At 37.0% G+C, this 17497-nt stretch overlaps 1 protein-coding gene across 3 annotated transcripts in view; it reads left to right on the top strand.

Annotated features, from left to right (window-relative positions):
- LOC106876782 (sodium-dependent phosphate transporter 1) overlaps positions 1–17102 on the top strand; it is a 204552-nt gene extending 187450 nt beyond the window's left edge. For all 3 annotated transcript variants that reach the window (XM_052976433.1, XM_052976432.1, XM_052976434.1), the window contains 5 exons: positions 3649–3751; positions 5165–5214; positions 12930–13045; positions 13941–14126; positions 16717–17102. In XM_052976433.1, coding sequence (XP_052832393.1) covers positions 3649–3751; positions 5165–5214; positions 12930–13045; positions 13941–14126; positions 16717–16960 — 699 coding nt within the window. In that variant the 3' untranslated portion in view covers positions 16961–17102. The remainder of the gene's footprint in view (positions 1–3648; positions 3752–5164; positions 5215–12929; positions 13046–13940; positions 14127–16716) is intronic.
- Positions 17103–17497: the final 395 nt, after the last annotated feature.

Below are 17497 nucleotides of genomic sequence, written 5' to 3' on the forward strand. Positions count from 1 at the left end.
TATATATATATATATATATATATATATATATATATATGCCTGTTGGAAATTTAACCTTATTCCTTCATACTGAAGGAAGGTGATTGAGTAGCCATTGAGGAAGAGAGGTGTACTAGAGTTAATAGTGAGGGCAGTAATGAGTTTGTATGAGGGGGTAAAGACAAGAGTTAGAATTGGAACAGAATTGTTGGAGAAGTTTGCAGTGAAAGTTGGTGTGCATCAGGGATCTGTGTTGTCACCATTCTTGTTTGCAGCAGTGGTTGATGTGGTGATGGACAGTGCAAGAGAGGGACTGCTAATGGAGATACTGTATGCAGATGACCTTGTTCTGATGAGTGAGACGATGGAAGAATTGAGGGAGAAGTTTTGGAAATGGAAGGAGGTGTTTGAAAGCAAGGGTTTGAAGGTAAACCTCAGGAAGACAAAAGTGATGGTGAGTGGGGTGGAAGGAGAAGTGTTAGTGAGCAAGGTGGATCCATGTGGGAGGAGGGTAACGGCAAATGCAGTGTTGTGTATAAGGTGTGAGAAATGGATTCATGGTAGATGTACAAAACTAAAGAAGGTGACCCCAAGACTGACAAGAGAGTTTGTTTGTGGAAGATGTGAGAAAGGAGCTGGAGGGCTGGCAGAACCAGTGGAAAATGCTATGCGATAAGGTGGAAATGGTGAAAGTGTTTTGTTATTTAGGAGATAGGGTGGATTTAAGTGGTGAATGTGAAGCAGCTGTGACAGCAAGAGCGAGACCTAGGCTGGATGAAGTGCAGGGAATGTAGAGTGTTGTTATATGGGAGAAGATTCTCATTGAAGATGAAAGGAAGGGTCTATAGGAGTTGCATGAGAACTGCAGTGCTGTATGGGAGTGAGACATGGTGTCTGAGAGGGAGAGAGATGGTAATTTTGAGAAGGACTGAGAGAGCAATGGTGAGAGAAATGTGTGGAGTGAAGCTGTTTGATAATAGGACTGAGGACCTGATGGGGATGCTGGGGTTGGAAGAATCGGTAGAACAGCTGGCAAGGGCGAACGGAGTGTGGTGGTATGGGCATGTGTTGAGGAGGGATGAGGAGCACGTTCTGAGGAGGGTGATTGTGGTTGAGGTGAATGGACTGAGAAAGCGAGGGAGACCAAGGAGAACATGGAGGGGACAAGTGGAGGAGGAGATTGGGAGGATGCCCAAAACAGGGCAAAATGGTAAGATGGTGTGAGGGCAGTTGCTATGGCATTGAGGTAGATCCAGCCAGCCCTGTTTACGGGGACAAAACCCGGATTTAAAATACTGGATACTGACATCTCTCATTTGATATCTGCCTGGATTTTTTAATCCCATTTTTTCTTCTATATGTGTGTGTGTGTGTGTATATATATATATATATATATATATATATATATATGGAAAAAGACAAAGTAGAAAATGCTAGAATACTTTTATAAAGAACATTACAGAACCGGTTTCGATCCTTGATATCTTTTCAACAGTAAATATGAATAATAGATTTTTGAAAAATTATTGAAAAATTAAATTTTGGTAAATTTAAAAGAAAAGTCTTTTTAAAGACATATTTGTATAGTATTCAAATAACAGTGGCATTTTTCTTGTTTCTGCCTGTCTCTGTTTCACTTGTTAACTCTTGTAGGTTCGAAGAAGGAGTGCTATGATAGCAGCAGTGTTAATTGGTTGGGTGTCCTGACAACAGGTCATGGGAATTATTTTTCTTTTTTTATTTTTCAACCTATTAGAGTTACTTCTCTTTTATTTAATGGTTTTTCATAATGTCTGTTGCTGTTAATAACTGACGAGAATGTATTGTAGCTCTTTGCTCAAATATCCAAAACTCCAAGTACTATAATGACAATCCTTTACTGTTGGTTCTAAATATGCCATGATGGGGTATCACCTTTAAAAATTTAGTTGATCATATTGACTTCAGTACGTATTTCAATCTGGCATTTATTTTATAGAACTCTATTTGATGAACTGCTAACTTTGAGACATAGTGGGACACAATACTCAATTTAATAACAAATATAAACACACACATACATATTAGGTGCAAGAACGAATGTATAGTTGAGAAGTTTGCTTCCCAACCACATGGTTTCACATTCAGTCTCTCTGCATGGTACCTTGAGCAAGTGTTTTCTACTATAGCCCTAGGCCAACCACAGACTTGTGACTGAATTTGGTAGACAGAAACTGCAGCATTGTTCATCAGAAAATGACCAAAAAACATGTTTATAACGAAGAGTTGATTTATGCGTTCGCCACCACAACCTCGTTTAGGCTTAACAGCCACTCTTGTTTGTTTTCACTGTTCTGTTTGTGTTACCAATTTTGACCCTCCAAAAAATCCTAAACTTTATTTGATTTGCTTTGCGGGAGCAAATGTTTTATCAAAAGCATATCTTGTTGTTAAATGCTTGAAATACAAGAGTAGAAAAACAGCCAACAACTGATGAAGGATGGTTTTCTGTGTTGTTTGTCTTGTTTTCTATTTGTGTCTTTCGTTGTTCGAAAAAATAGTTCATATTCCATATACTCGTACTTCGTATTGTTTGTTGTATACGTTTAGTGACGTCCTGTGTCCACATATGCATATATTCAGTTTCCCTCTACCAAATCCACTCAAGACTTTAGTTGGCCTGGGGCTACAGTAGAAGACATTTACTCCAGGTGCCATGCAGTGGAAGTGAACCCGGAACCATGTGGTTGGGAAGCAACCTACTTACCACACAGCCACTCCCGCACTTATGACTTAGCTGTAGACCAAAAGCGAGATGGCTTTATAATATCCATAGTTGCAGCATGTCACACTTGGGAATCAAGCCAGAAAGTCTAATGATGGTTGCTTCTGATGGGAACATCTGAAGGAGATGCCCAACGACTCTACCTCTACAATCCTCCCACAAATAGTGGGCAAAGATGAATGGATTACACACATGCTCCCATATGCACACACAGGCTCACATAATCTTAAGCTCACCACACATGCGCTCACCCCCATTCACACATACACACTCACATGCACTATTCTTATATAAACACGTGCTTGTGCACTCCAGTTCAGCCGGATCACTGTTATCTCCCCTTCACTCAGCCTCTTTCTTCTGGGCATTTCATCATGTTAGACTGTTAATCCTAACTCGTTTTTTCTCTCCATTTTTTTCCTTTTCATCCCTTTCTGTGGAAGAGCATGGGCTCAAAACATCAAAGACTTTTCCATTCTTCCTTCCTGAGCATCAAACTAATACACCTGTTTGTTGTTTCCTCACCATTCTTTGTCTTTTGTTTTGTATACATTTGAAATATACACACACACACACATACAGATATATATATTATATATATGTATATATGCGTTTGTATATACATATATACATGTGCACATGTATATATGTGTTTGTGTGTAGTATTATTTATGGAGAGCAGTGAACCCAAAACTATGTAGAGAACTAGATGCAATTCAGCATAGTAATTGATATAATGTTCCAATAAAATGCCAACAGCAATGAGTCTACACTTATTTCTCTCCTTTAACTCTTTTGATACCAATCTGGCTGAAAAACACAGAGTATCTCAACAGAAAAATGGTAAAAGATTTTCAATCAATCAAGAGATATATGTGTTTTTTTTCCTTTTTTTCTATTTGCAGGCTTTAGATCCAGCTGTATCCAGTACACAGGTGCTGAACTTAAGTAGTTCTGCATCTCTGTTAATAAAAATAAATGGAAATGAGGAGACTAATGAAACTACAGGTATATTGCATTTTAAAAATTCTTTTTATCCCTTTGCTTTATTTTTGTTTTATATTAATATTGTCATCATCATCATCGTCATCACCACCACCATGGCAGTGACAGAATTATTAGAGCTTAGCCAAAATGCCTTGTGGTATTAGTCACAGCCCTTGATATTCTGAGTTGAAATTTCACTGAAGTTGGTTGGCTCTACTTTTCACACATCTACATTAAAAGACCACTCAAGTATTTGGCCTGATTTAATCAACTATCATCCTCCACAAAATGTAAGGCTTTACACCAGTGTCAGAAATTATTGGTGGATTGGCAGGCTCGGTAGAGCATCAGAAAAATCCCTTGTGGTATGTCTTCTGGCTCTTTAAGTTCAGAGTTCAAATCTTACCAAGGTCAGCTTTGCCTTTCATCCTTTCAGAATCAATAAAAATATAGTGTCAGTGAAGTACTGGGGTCAGTTTAATCAACTAATCTCCTTCTTCTGAAATTGCTGGCATTGTGTCAAAATTTAATGAAGAAGTGGGCAAGCTGGCAAATCTTTAACACACCAAACAAAATGCTTAGTGCCATTTCTTCCAGTTTTACATTCTGCATTCAAATGCTGTCGAGGTTAACTTGCTGATCTTGTGCCAAAATTTGAAATCATCATCATTATCATTAGTTTTATTTTTGTTGTTATATATCTTGTGTTTTTATTGAGTCTCTTTCATTGAAAATATTCTAACTGTAAATCCTAGGTCCAGAATTTAATAAGTCAACAGTCCCAATGATATTATAAGGTCTGTTGGCAGCTTTTGAAATGTCTGCTAGAATTATTAACTCTCATTCTCTAAATGTTGGCAGCACTGTGTAGTTGTTGTACATATATAGTTTCATATTTTAGGAGAGGGATTAAACTGATTACATTGATCCTAGTGCTCAACTGGCACCTATTTCATTAATCCTGAAAGGATGAAATACAAAGTCAGCCTTTATAGAATTTGAACTTAATAAACCAAAATGAATACTACTAAGCATTTTGCCCAATTCACTGACAATTCTGCCCTGTCTTTTTACCAAAATTTCTATTTACCAAATTACACTCACATGTTATTGGCCGGAGCAAGATGCCACACAGTGAGATGATGGAGCCTATAACTATGTGCTTGTGAAGCAAATTTCCTTACAACTCAACTGTGTCTGCTATCTTCTGTTTGTATATACATGTATTTGTGTGTATCCTCTGTTGGTACATGTACCTGTTTGTGTGGTTATAGAAAACCCCTAGAATTATCCAACACATACACATATCTACATGAGGTGTCAGTTCCTTTGTGTATTTGTATATGTGTAGAAGTAGTTGGATCTAATCTTTCTTAAATTGTCCTCTGTCCTCACTTCCCTCCTCTCATTATTGCATCATTTTATCCATTTCAGATTCCCGTTCATCTAAAAGATCCAGAACATTGTCAACTAGTGAAGTGGAGGTAATTATCTCATTGTTTTCTGTAAATTGCAATGAATATGATGCAGTTTAGTGAATCAGAACACCAGGAAACTGGATCAAAACTCAGACCAGTGTTGTGGAGTGATGTCCTCAATTTTGTTTTATGGGTTGAGAATGGATTGTTGTTAGTTTTTAATCTCAGGTTGGCCCCAATTGAACAGACTAGACCTATGATGATGATTTTTCAGCTGTGATTATCCTGAATTTTTCCCAATATAGTGTATCTAAGATACGTAATTTTGGGCTAGTATCTTCTATTACAGCTCCAGGCCAACCATAGCCTTGTGAGTGGATTTGGTAGCCAGAAACTGAAAGAGTCCCATAGCATGCATATATACAGCATAACAACCATTTTGGTCAGTCCAATACTTGGACATGTATAATTACTGCTCATATGAAGGCAACATACCAAATTTTGGAAAAGAAGTGCTTTAAACATTACATATATTCCAGCATCTATTATAATGATAAGCTTGTTTGTAAGTTTGTCCAAAATAACACAATAAGGGAGTAGCAGTGTAAGTAAGAGTATAAAAAGAGAAGACACAAAATAGTAATAACAATGAGAGAGGGAGTGGTATCAAACAGTGTCTCTCACTCTTTCTCTTAACAAAAACCTTTTTACTTCATTAATGAACACTGTCTCTCTCTTTCTCTCATGCTTTCTCTCTATCTATCTACAGACGCACACACACTCATTCTCTCTCTTTTTCACTCACTCTCTCTCAACAACAACATTTTCATTTTTATTCGATGAACGCTGATTTTTCTCTGGTAATAACAATAAGTAAATAAGGTTTTTGCACCTCAAATTTATTTTTTCTCTATCTCTATGGATATTTGACTGTTCTGGAAGATTTTTCTGCTTAAAAAGTTGCAAAGTTAATAGAATATAAGATAAGTAAATAAGTAGCAACTGTTAAGTCATAAAATTAAAATATTGTCTATTGAAAGAAAGCTTGATAATATTGTCTGTTTAAAGAAAGCTAAATATAAAAGGAAGGTAATTAGAAATATTTACAAATACTTGCCAATACAGTGATGTTTGTAAATATTTATGAATGAAGAATTTTGCCAAGATGGTGAAGTTTGTCTTCAAGGTCTTTTCCCGTTTCAGGTGATAAAGAGAGTGAGAGAAACAGAGACAGACAGACATGTAGACGTTGGTGGAAAAAAAAAAGTTTCTGTGTGTATGCCATTAATGTAATCCTGTGTAATTTTGGACTTTATATGGTTATGTATAGAAAAATAAACAAACTAACATGTACACACACACACAAATATACTCATTTGTTTTGAAGCTTGTGTTCTGTTGTATTAAATATACTCATCCACCTGCTATGGAGAATGAATCAGACGGAAGGTGACTGTTAGCCAGAGAGAGACAAAGGCGAAGAACAGCCAGTCTCATTCAGGAAGAACTGGGCACAAGAAGATTAAACAATACATTAAGGTTATTAAGTCAATGACAAGAAGTGAGACAAGAGAGACGAGCGCAAGACGCGAGAAGATATTCTCGAAGATGTCAAAATGAAAAGGAGCACCTAATTGCACAAAGGAGAGATATCCAAAGAGAGAGAGAGCAGCACAAAAGCACCAAGATGAAACAGAAGAGCAAGCAGCAGAGCGGAGAGAAGATCTAAATGAAAGCATGGCAAAGGCAACAAGATGAAACAGAAGAGGAAGCAGCACAAAGGAGAGAAATCGAAAGAGAGAGAATATCGAGGAGAAGAATGGAAGAATTAATACTGAAGCAGACCATCCAAAACAAGGTGAACTCATTGCTGGTAGGGTTTCCACTAGAAACGTGGGGTTGAAGCAATTACTGAGATAAAGGTTGTAATGTTTTTATTTTAATTTTATTTCCTGTATCATTTTCGTGCTGTCATTTCTGATGGCACAGGTACACTAGTATCTGTATAAATGATACATACATCTTGACATATCTATGTAAATACAATGTTGTAATGATACACACATAAAGAAACAAGTCCAGTAACATTTCAAAACAGTTTACAAAAAAGACAAACACAACTCAATATGTACGTTTAAGTACAACTGTAGAATTAAAAACAACCTGAAAGGAAAGATTACTCAAGCTGCGAATGACTTTAAATTTAATTCTGACAAAACTTTGTTGAAACTTTTAAAGATCATTGTGTATTTTGAAAAACAAATACCAGTGAATCGATAAAATCATTATGGCTAAATGTACAAGTCTCCTTTCACCAAATCATGACTACAGTCATTATATGCAATGGACCTGCAAACTTAACAAAGATTCATATGAAGCATATATACAATCTAACCCCCAGATGCAAAGACTAAAAAATTTGTAGAAATCCAAACACCCGGAATTAGATTTTCCCCAAAACATTTAAATGAACAAGCAAAATGTATCACTAGATGTAAATTGATACATCTAATGGAAATATCTGATTCAAATCAGACTGGCACTATAAAGCCAGTCATTGAAAATAATCATCCCATTTCCAGTGATAGACAGATGGAATGGTCAGCTAAATCTAACAGTAAACAACATACCATCAATGTAACTGAAATCCATAACTAAGCTGTACAAACAGAAGAACAACAAAAACTTGTGAAAGTTACCTGGGATGGTATGTTTCAATAGGTCCACAACCTTAATTTGAATGATTGGCCATACAGCACCATTATAAGTAATGAGCCTGGTAAATTAGAATTAGCAGAAGTAAACAAAATAGCAAACAAATATTTGAAGACCATACAGTCTAGAGTTATGAAAACAACCTATGAAACCATTAGTCTTTTGATACATGTCTCAAATATTATATTTGACACCAAAGATAAAAAGGAAGAAAATGAGAAATGTATGAACAACCACAGTCCCAACACTTCCCCCAAAGCAGCAAATGTAGAAGCAGAAAAAGAAGAAACCAGACGAAAGCCAAGTGAAAACGGTTCTAAAATAAAAACACAGATCAAATCCTCTCAGAGAAAAAGGTCTATCTGTAAGTTCCACAAAAATGGTGTCTGCTAGCATGGAGGAAGTGGGACAAACTGCCGCTTTGCGCACCCAGTGAATCCACCACTCACCCAATCAATGAAACAACCATAATTGGAAAAATCTATATCCCAGTACAAAACTGCAGAAAAGAAGGCCAGATAGAAGTCATATGCAGATATAGTACAAGCTGCAGCGGTTGAGCAGCAACATTTTTTTAAGTGTGGCACAGGAAATAGTGCAACTGTTGTCATGGCTACAGACAAAGCTGAGCAGACATGACCGCCACAATTGATGGACCCCAGTTGGCCACCAAGCCACCCATCACACCAACACCAACACCATTTCTACAAATAAGTATAAGAGGCCTGCTACAGAAAAACAGCAAATGCAAAATTGCACACCTGAAGAATCTTTCTACATGTAATCAAGTTGTATGCATTGCACTTACAGAAACACATCTATTTGCAGACATAAACGAAGCAGAGAGCAGAGATACACATACCAATGTATTCTATTTTCTATACAGACAGAAGAAAAAGAAGTCACAGTGGAGCTGCAATGTTTATCCAAGAACACCATTAACCCTGTTATCGAACTTGAACTCAGTGTGTGACACACTCATAGTACATTTAAAGCAACTTGATATAATGGTATGCACACTATATCACTCACCTGATGCCTCAAATAATGATGGAAAATTTGAGGAAAGCCTCAGTGCAATAAAGGAAGTACTAACACAATTGGATCAATATACTACTATATTCCTGATGTGTAACTTCAACTTCCCTAACATCAAGTGGCCTAAAACAAAATAACCCCAGGAATGATGCACAAAGAGCGCAATCAAGCAGAATCTCTACTTGATCTTACGAAAATGCTATTTATGGAGTAAATCATACTCTCTCCAACTAGGCACAAAAATATCCTGGACCTCTGCTTTACAAACAATGTGGAAATTATCCACTAAGTAAATATAACACCGACAATTTTCTCAGACCATAACATGATATAACTGACTATATGGCTCGGAATTACCTAAAGATTAACTCTGCACAGATGGCGCTCAAACCCTATCCAGCCTAAATTTCTATAAGGCTGACTGGAAGTCACTTGAAAAACAGATACTCTAGCAGGACTGGCTTAAAAGCCTCTCTATGCAAGACATAGATATGAAACTCAATAAATTCATGTCACTAATGCGAGCCATATGCATTAAATATGTCCCAGAGAAGGGAGCCAATACACACAAAAACATCATTCCCTGAGACAGGAGAATACTCATGTGGCAGAGAATAAAGATCTCGAATTGTTTAAACAGACACCTCAATGACCGTGTGAAATCACACCTGACAGAGGAACTCTTCGAGATTGAAAATAAATTCAAAATCTCCCATGAAAAAGAAAGAGAAACCTGCGCAATTGAAAATATAAAAAGAAATCCTAAAGCCTTCTACATGTTGGCAAAGTAGTCTGCTTCAGTATGCTATAAGATAGGGCCACTATTTGGTAAAATCGGCTCACTAACTGCATACCTGAGGAAGATAAGTGAAGCACTAAATAAACAATTCCGAAGTGTTTTCAATGTAATGAATCTATTCGGAAAAGAAACAACCATCAATTACATCAATATATCAGAAGAGGATGTGAATGACCAAATCCAAGCTTTTCTGCTAGTTCCTCAACACTTACGATGGGATTTTGTTTCACCAGAGTTTGCAGGATGTCCTCGTCAAGCTCTGCAGATCTTCCCGGACAAGGTTCCTCTTCTAGGCTGTTGATTCTGGCTTGGAATTTCTGGAAATGCCATTCACACTGGCTTACGCTTATTGTTTGATCCCCATACACTGCACTTTCCATTGCATTGTTGCTTTATTGAACTCATAAAGCAAAATATGCTGAATCAGCACCTTTGTCACTTCCATGATAGCTTTGAAAAAATAACTGTTAAAATCGAACTAAGAATAAGTACTATGGTAAAATTACTACCTGCTTTTATAGAAAGTTGATGCAAGTAGTTTATCCTGTCCCCTTCTGATGTTAAGTTCATGCAATTGAAAAAACCACATTATTTATAGGATAACCTAATATATATATATGTGTGTATATATATATTTTACTTATGGACCACTTTGCTTCCTATTTTATTCTACTTGACCTTTGTAGCTATTCAGTTTTTTTTTTTTAATCCTATTTTATGTTTAATTGCTAAATATTAGGAATTGTATAAAAAAAATAATTTGTACATTGTAGAATTATAACCAGTTTGTTGCAGGTAAATGTTAGCAACATTGCTTATGGATGTCCCAAGTGTGATTAGACATCATTCAGACAATTTAATCAATCATTTCGCTTATATTTACTGCTCCTCACTACTTTAGAAACCAGTCTGCCCACTTTCCTCTATCATCATTTAATATCCACTTTTCCATGTTTCTGATGGAATTTGTTGAAGTAGATTTTTGTGCATCCATATGCCTTTCCTATTGCCAACCTTCACCTGTTTCTCAGGCAAGGTAACACTCCATTATGGCCAGGCATAATTTCACAGAAATGAACAACATCACTGTTATGATGGGGATGATCATTTAGAACCTTTACATGGACAAGGGTACACACACATGTATTCACAGTAGGCTTCTTTCAAATTCTGCCTACCAGATCCACTCAAAAGGCTTTGGTCAGCCTATGGCTACAGTAGAAAACACTTGCACAAGCCTATAGTGTGCCTTCTCTACATTAAATATTATGTCACCAACTTAACTTACTTTTTGTGCAGATGGTGCCTGAGTAATTTCCTTCCCTTCAATCCTTAGTTTCCGTGAGTTGTTATCTATCCATCTAGTCTCTAGTGCTTTCCCATTTTATCATAACTTAATGTTAGCATCTAACATGATTTGAGATTCCATATTTATGTAACCATTTCATAGCACATGTTGAAGGAAGGGAACAGCTGTTGGTACTACTACTACTGCTGCTACTACTACCATTTCTGCTGCCACTACTACTACCTTTATAGTTGTATTTTGTGTGTCAAAGTTGACACAAAAGGTTGACACAATAATTACTACTACTACTACTACTACTACTACTACTACTACTACTACTACTACAAATATATCAATAGTTTGTTATTATCTAAGGCAGTGGAGTATCAAACAATAAAATTGGTCTAAATATACCTTGGAGTATTTAATTTCATTTACTCCACCAGAACTGAGTTTGTTTTTCAACCAACTTCAGGGTTGTAGTAATAAACGGAGAAAGAGAAAATGGAAGGGCACTAAGTCTGTTTTTCATTCATCCAGGGGGTACTGAAATAGATACTTGAAATTTTAAGTTTATATTTTAATGATCCTTGAGTTGTGAGGAGAGTGTTTACAGATGGGGGAGGAGGAGTGGATTTGTGTTTCATTCTTTCTAGAGTTGTTGATATAATAATAGTTGAGATGGACAAGAGTTTGTGATGTGTGCGTTGTTGTGTGTGCATGTGTTGCGTGCACATGTATGTGTGTGTGTGTGTTTGAGTGAGAGATTGAGTCTTTCTTGTCTCTCCAGAGGATGAAAAGGGAAATGAGCATGAAAGAGAGCATCATCATCATTTAACGTTTATTTTCCAAGCTGACATGAGTTGGATGGTTTGATTGGAACTGGTAAGCCAAAGAGCTGCACCAGGCTCCAGTCTGATTTTGGCTTGGTTTCTATGGCTGGATGCCCTTCCTGATGCTAACCACTCCAAGAGTGTAGTGGGTGCCTTTTATGTGTCACTGGCACCAGCCACAACTATGATTTCACTTGTGTGAATAAATCTCTCTTTCATCCTCCCATTGTTATGATAAGAACTTGAAATAATGAGTAATAAATAACATGTGGTGGCATTGCTTTCATCTTTCCAGGATTTTGGATAATAAGTTACTTGAAATGAGGAATGAGGAGAGTGTGTATGCTGAATTGAGTGAATCTTTTAGCTTTTCTTGGACTATATTGAAATAAACACTTGTGTGTATGTGTATGATTAAATCAGTTATAAATTTCTCCTCAAGATTTGTTCAAGCCATAAGTGTGTTGTAAGAAGTTTGCTCCAGGTTGAATCCACAATATTCTACAGCTTCTTGATGCCACCAATAAGAGCTAGATTCGATGGAGCACTGCAGCTACTCTCATCCAACATATTGCCTCTGTCTGAACACCTCCATATGCCCCCATGGTGTAGTTGATGATACAACAGTGCTAAACTTTTATCTTTTGTCTTTTACATGTTTCAGTCATTAGATTGTGGCCATGCGGGGTACCACCATGAAGAGTTTCTTGTAGTTAAGTGAAACAACCCCCAGTGCTTATTTTTATAAGCCTGGTACTTATTATATCAGTTTCTTTTGCCAAACCAATAAGTTATGGGGGCATAAACACACCATTAACAGTTGCCAAGTTGTGGTGAAGGGGAGAAACATAGACACAAATACACTTACACACACATATATAATATACATATACATACACACAACAGGCTTCTTTCAGTTTCCATCTACTAAATCTACTCAAAATGTTTCATTAGCCCAAGGTTATAGCAAAAGGCACTTGGCTAAGGTGCCACACATTAAGACTGAACCTGGAACCATATGGGTGGGAAGCAAGCTTCTTACCATGCCTAGTAAATAAATCAATAAATATTTTCTTAATTCTCTTTTATTTTATCTTTTTATTTACAGAAAATAAAAGCTCGTCAGCTTGTACAAGATTCTCCTGAAACTGTTCAACTCTTTTCTTTCCTACAAATTCTTACTGCTGTTTTTGGTTCTTTTGCTCATGGTGGCAATGATGTAAGGTAAGCATCATTTTTATTTTTGCATTGTGTTGGAGGAACAAAGCTGAATGATTAAGAAGTTTGCTTCTCAAACCTGATTTCAGGTTTGATTCACTGCACAGCACCTTGAATCAACCAAGGAGTGGGATTTTGGAGATTAACCCTTTAGCATCCAAATTTCTTTGTCAGATGTAATACTTATCTATTCATATTATTTTGAATTAATCATGCATTTTCTCAAAGTTTTGAAATTTCAATGGTGTGTTTGTATATTTTTAGAATGACATTGTAGGGTAGGTGTGAGAGGCTAAATCTGGTCAGTTTTAACATAAAACATGGTAGAAACTGGCCGGTTATAGCCAGATTAAATACCAAAGGGTTAAAGCCATATAAACAAAGATTGTGTGTGTGTAACTTTACTGATGAGTATTGGCAAGAGATGAAAGCATTGACAAGAAAATGAATGATGCTATTTCTACCAGTAAAAAGTCCTAGTGTTGTTTGTTCTGCTCAAATTGCAGTGAGAACCCAGAAACATTGTGTCCCAATGTTTTTAAGACTGAAGGGTTAAGTTTAACTCTTTAGCATTCAGGTTACTCTGTCAAATGTAATACTTATTTATTCACATTGTTTTGAATTAATCATGCATTATCCCATAGCTTTGAGATTTTGATGATGTGATTATTTATTTTTAGAATGACATTGTAAAGTAGATGTGAAATGCCAGATCTAGCCAGTTTGAGCATAAAACAGGGAGAGCATTTTGGCTGGATATGTCTGAATTAAATGCTAAAGGGTTAAGGGAGATTTGGCTATCATAACTAGCATATCAAGCAACCATGTAGAGGATCCCTCGTTGGTTTGCATTGTCTTTATTATTTTTCTTACTTTACTGATGATACGTTTCTTATTTCAGCAATGCTATTGGCCCAATAGTTGCATTATGGGTAATAGCACGAGATAAGAGTGTATTGCAAGCAGCACCGACCCCTCTTTGGATTCTGTTTTATGGTGGCTGTGGAATTTCCCTTGGACTTTGGATTTGGGGTCGCCGAGTGATTAAAACAATGGGTGAAGATTTAACAAAAATAACACCTTCCAGGTTTGTAAAATTAGTTTTTAAAAGTATTTCATCTATTTAGATACAAGCATGGCTGTGTGTGTATGGAACTTACTTCATAATCATGTGATTTTAGACTGTCTCTCTCTTACAATATTTCATCTTTGGGTTGACTAACGTCTTGTGAGAGGAATCAGTAGATAGTAACTGTATGGGAGTCTGTTGCATTATGTGTCAGTGTGTGTGTGTTAGCATGTGTTTGTATGTGCACATAAATATTGATATTTCCACTTTTCTCATGAGCATTTCAATCTCTCTCTCTCTCTCTCTATCTGTCTGTCTGTCTGTAACGGCTATGGAACATGTAGAATCACATTGGATTCACCAATTATAGCGGCTTGTGTTTTGGGTTGGTATACTGTAGCTGACTACCAAATGTAGCAGGTAGCTGTAACACTTGAGGTTCTCATGATGGAAAAACCTGTGAAGAACATTGAAGGATAACACCAAAAAGGAAGGAATATTAATTACATTTTTATTTGCCTGGCAAGTGGTTAGTAAGACAGCAGTAACCATAGTCGACAGTGACAAAAGGTTCAGCCGCTGGTTGATAGTTGCTAGTGTGGAAGTTGCTTCTTACTAATAGAGATAGAAAGAGTAGATCTTGCATTGTGCTGACAAGAGTGGAAGAAAGGATAAAAGTGCCATTGTCCTTTCTTGATATCAGCCAAAAGCTTATATTCGTATGGCGAGTGAAGGATGAAGGGAAGTGTTGCTCCTTGTCATGGCTGACACAAAAGAGATCAAGGAAGAAAATGGCCTCTGTTATATATCTATGGCCAAATGTAGGTCAAATCCCAAACAAAGGACTGACTTTTCCTTGACCAGCACAAGGAAACTCTTGACTTGGCGGTTAAGAGTTTCCCATTAATCATCTGGTATGGAGATGCAAACAAAGGATTTCCTACTTGCTTAACAAGCAACAAGCGGGTGGGTTTGGTTTTGAATCGCAGGCAAGGCCAAACAAATTCCTACATGTCCATCTATCTTTATGTGCATGTCTACATGCATGTATGTGTCTGTGCATTTGCCTCCACTGTCATGATGCTCTGTTGGTACTGGCATCAGCCATGACATTGATTTCACTTGGCTCAACAGGTCTTCTTAAGCACAACATATTGCCCAATGATTGAAGAGTACTCTTAAATGGGTCGGTTATGTGCCCCTGTGCATCTACCACACACAATAACTATCCTCTCAATTAGCCTTCCTTAGATATTGCTGCACCTCTTATGTGTCCATAACTTACACTGGGTACATCTAATGGAGTTTCTACCTACTCCTTTTCTACAGATCAAGCAGGGCCATCTACTTGAAGGGATTTGTGATTTGTCTACCTTCCTACTTACTAAAACTTTGGTTTTTGCTAGATTGACTCTACGGCCCTTCAATTCTAGACCTTGCTTCCACACCTGAAACGTCTCCTCTAATCCTGATAGTGACTCAGTTATTAGAACAAGGTCATCAACATAGAGGAGCTCCCAGGGGTATCATGTCTTGAATTCCTCAGTTATTGCCTGGAAGACTATGATGGATAGGAGGGGCTGAGGACTTTGATGGACCCCTACCCTACCCATAATTCTTCACTATACTCATTGCCAACCCTCATCTTACTGACAGCATCCATGTACATGGCTTGTACAGCTCTCACTAATCACTCATCAATCTAGTTTCCGCATTGACCACTGGATAAGGGATTGAGGAGACCCTGACAGAGGCTTTCTCCATGTCAACGAAAGCCAGGTACAGAGGTTTATCCTTGGCTAGGTATTTCTCCTGCAGCTGTCTTACCAGAAATATAGCATCAGTGGTGTTTCTCGCTGGCACGAACCCAAATTGCATCTCATCTAAACTGACTCTCTCCCTAATTAGTTGGGCTATGACCCTCTCCGTGACCTTCATTACCTGATCCAACAACTTGATACCTCTGTAATTATTTGTATCTAAAGCATCACCTTTATCTTTGTAGCATTTGATTGTGATGTTGCTACACCAGTCATTGAGTAGGACTCCTTCATGTATCACCTGATTGACTATACAGATGACTAGACCGCCAGATATTTCAATCATCTCTGCGATGATTCCTGATGGGCTGGGGACTTTCCCTGTCTTCATACCCTTAAGTGCTTTATCTACCAAGTTACTGTTAATTTGGTCCCTCTGTTGAGTTGACATTTGGCAGACTCTCTTTCTCCCATTTATTCTCTTCATTTAGCAACCTTTCATAGTGGCGTCTCCAAGTCTCTCTCTTTGCAGCCTCATTAAATGCAAGAGCCTCATTAAATGCATATATATATATATATATATATATATATATATATAACGTGAAGTTTATTTCCCACTTAAATGCGGCTAAACCTGTCAGAGCACAGATGTGTGTCAATAGCCAGCTGGAGGAGATGTTCTCCTGGGGCTAAAAGCAACAGTAACATTCACCCTTAGGGTTTAGCTGCATTTAAGTGGCAAATATACTTCACGTTGTCGTGCAGTTACTGTTTATACCTTGTTCAGAGATTTTATATATATATATATGTTTGTAATCCCTTATACATGTTCTTTTTTATCTTTTCAGTGGATTCTGCATTGAAATTGGATCTGCCCTAACAGTGCTTGTTGCCTCCAACATTGGTATACCAATCAGTACAACACACTGCAAAGTTGGTTCTGTAGTGTTTGTGGGAAGGGTTCGTTCCAAAGAGAATGTGGACTGGTCACTATTTCGCAACATTGTTTTAGCTTGGATAGGTACATTGCCTGCCTCAGGATTACTTAGTGCCTTACTAATGTACATTTTCATTACTCATATTTCGTTTTGAAAATGGAAAGAAGAAAAGTAAACAATAGTTAAATAAAACAGAGAGTAAGGATGGATTATAATGAAAGAAGAAAAGTAAAAAAGCAAAAATTATTTTTAAAAAAAAACTATAAATATGAAAAAATTGTCAAATCAGACAAAGAGATATGTGTTTTATGTATGTGTGTACTTACATAGATATAATATATATATAAATTATATGTATTTATTTTATCCTAATTAATAATAATTCGGATAGAATAAATGGGTTAATAGAAACCAGGGTAGCAAAAATCACAAAATAACTGTGGTGTAATTCCTGTTTTTGAGGCAGAAACTCCTTGATATTTTGGGTATTTGAATATATATAAATTTAAGGAATGGAGTGAACGCATGTTATAACTGCATACTTTATTCCGACATATGTTTCGAAGAATTACAATTTATGTGATCCATAGGAATCGTCGATGTTAAAAATGTAAACTTCTCCTCAGGGAAATGTATGGGGATCATCTTAGACGTAAGACATTATGACCGAGTATGAGAACTATAGTTGGAT

This window comes from Octopus bimaculoides, chromosome 24 (genome assembly GCF_001194135.2).
Source record: "Octopus bimaculoides isolate UCB-OBI-ISO-001 chromosome 24, ASM119413v2, whole genome shotgun sequence".
Taxonomy (NCBI): domain Eukaryota; kingdom Metazoa; phylum Mollusca; class Cephalopoda; order Octopoda; family Octopodidae; genus Octopus; species Octopus bimaculoides.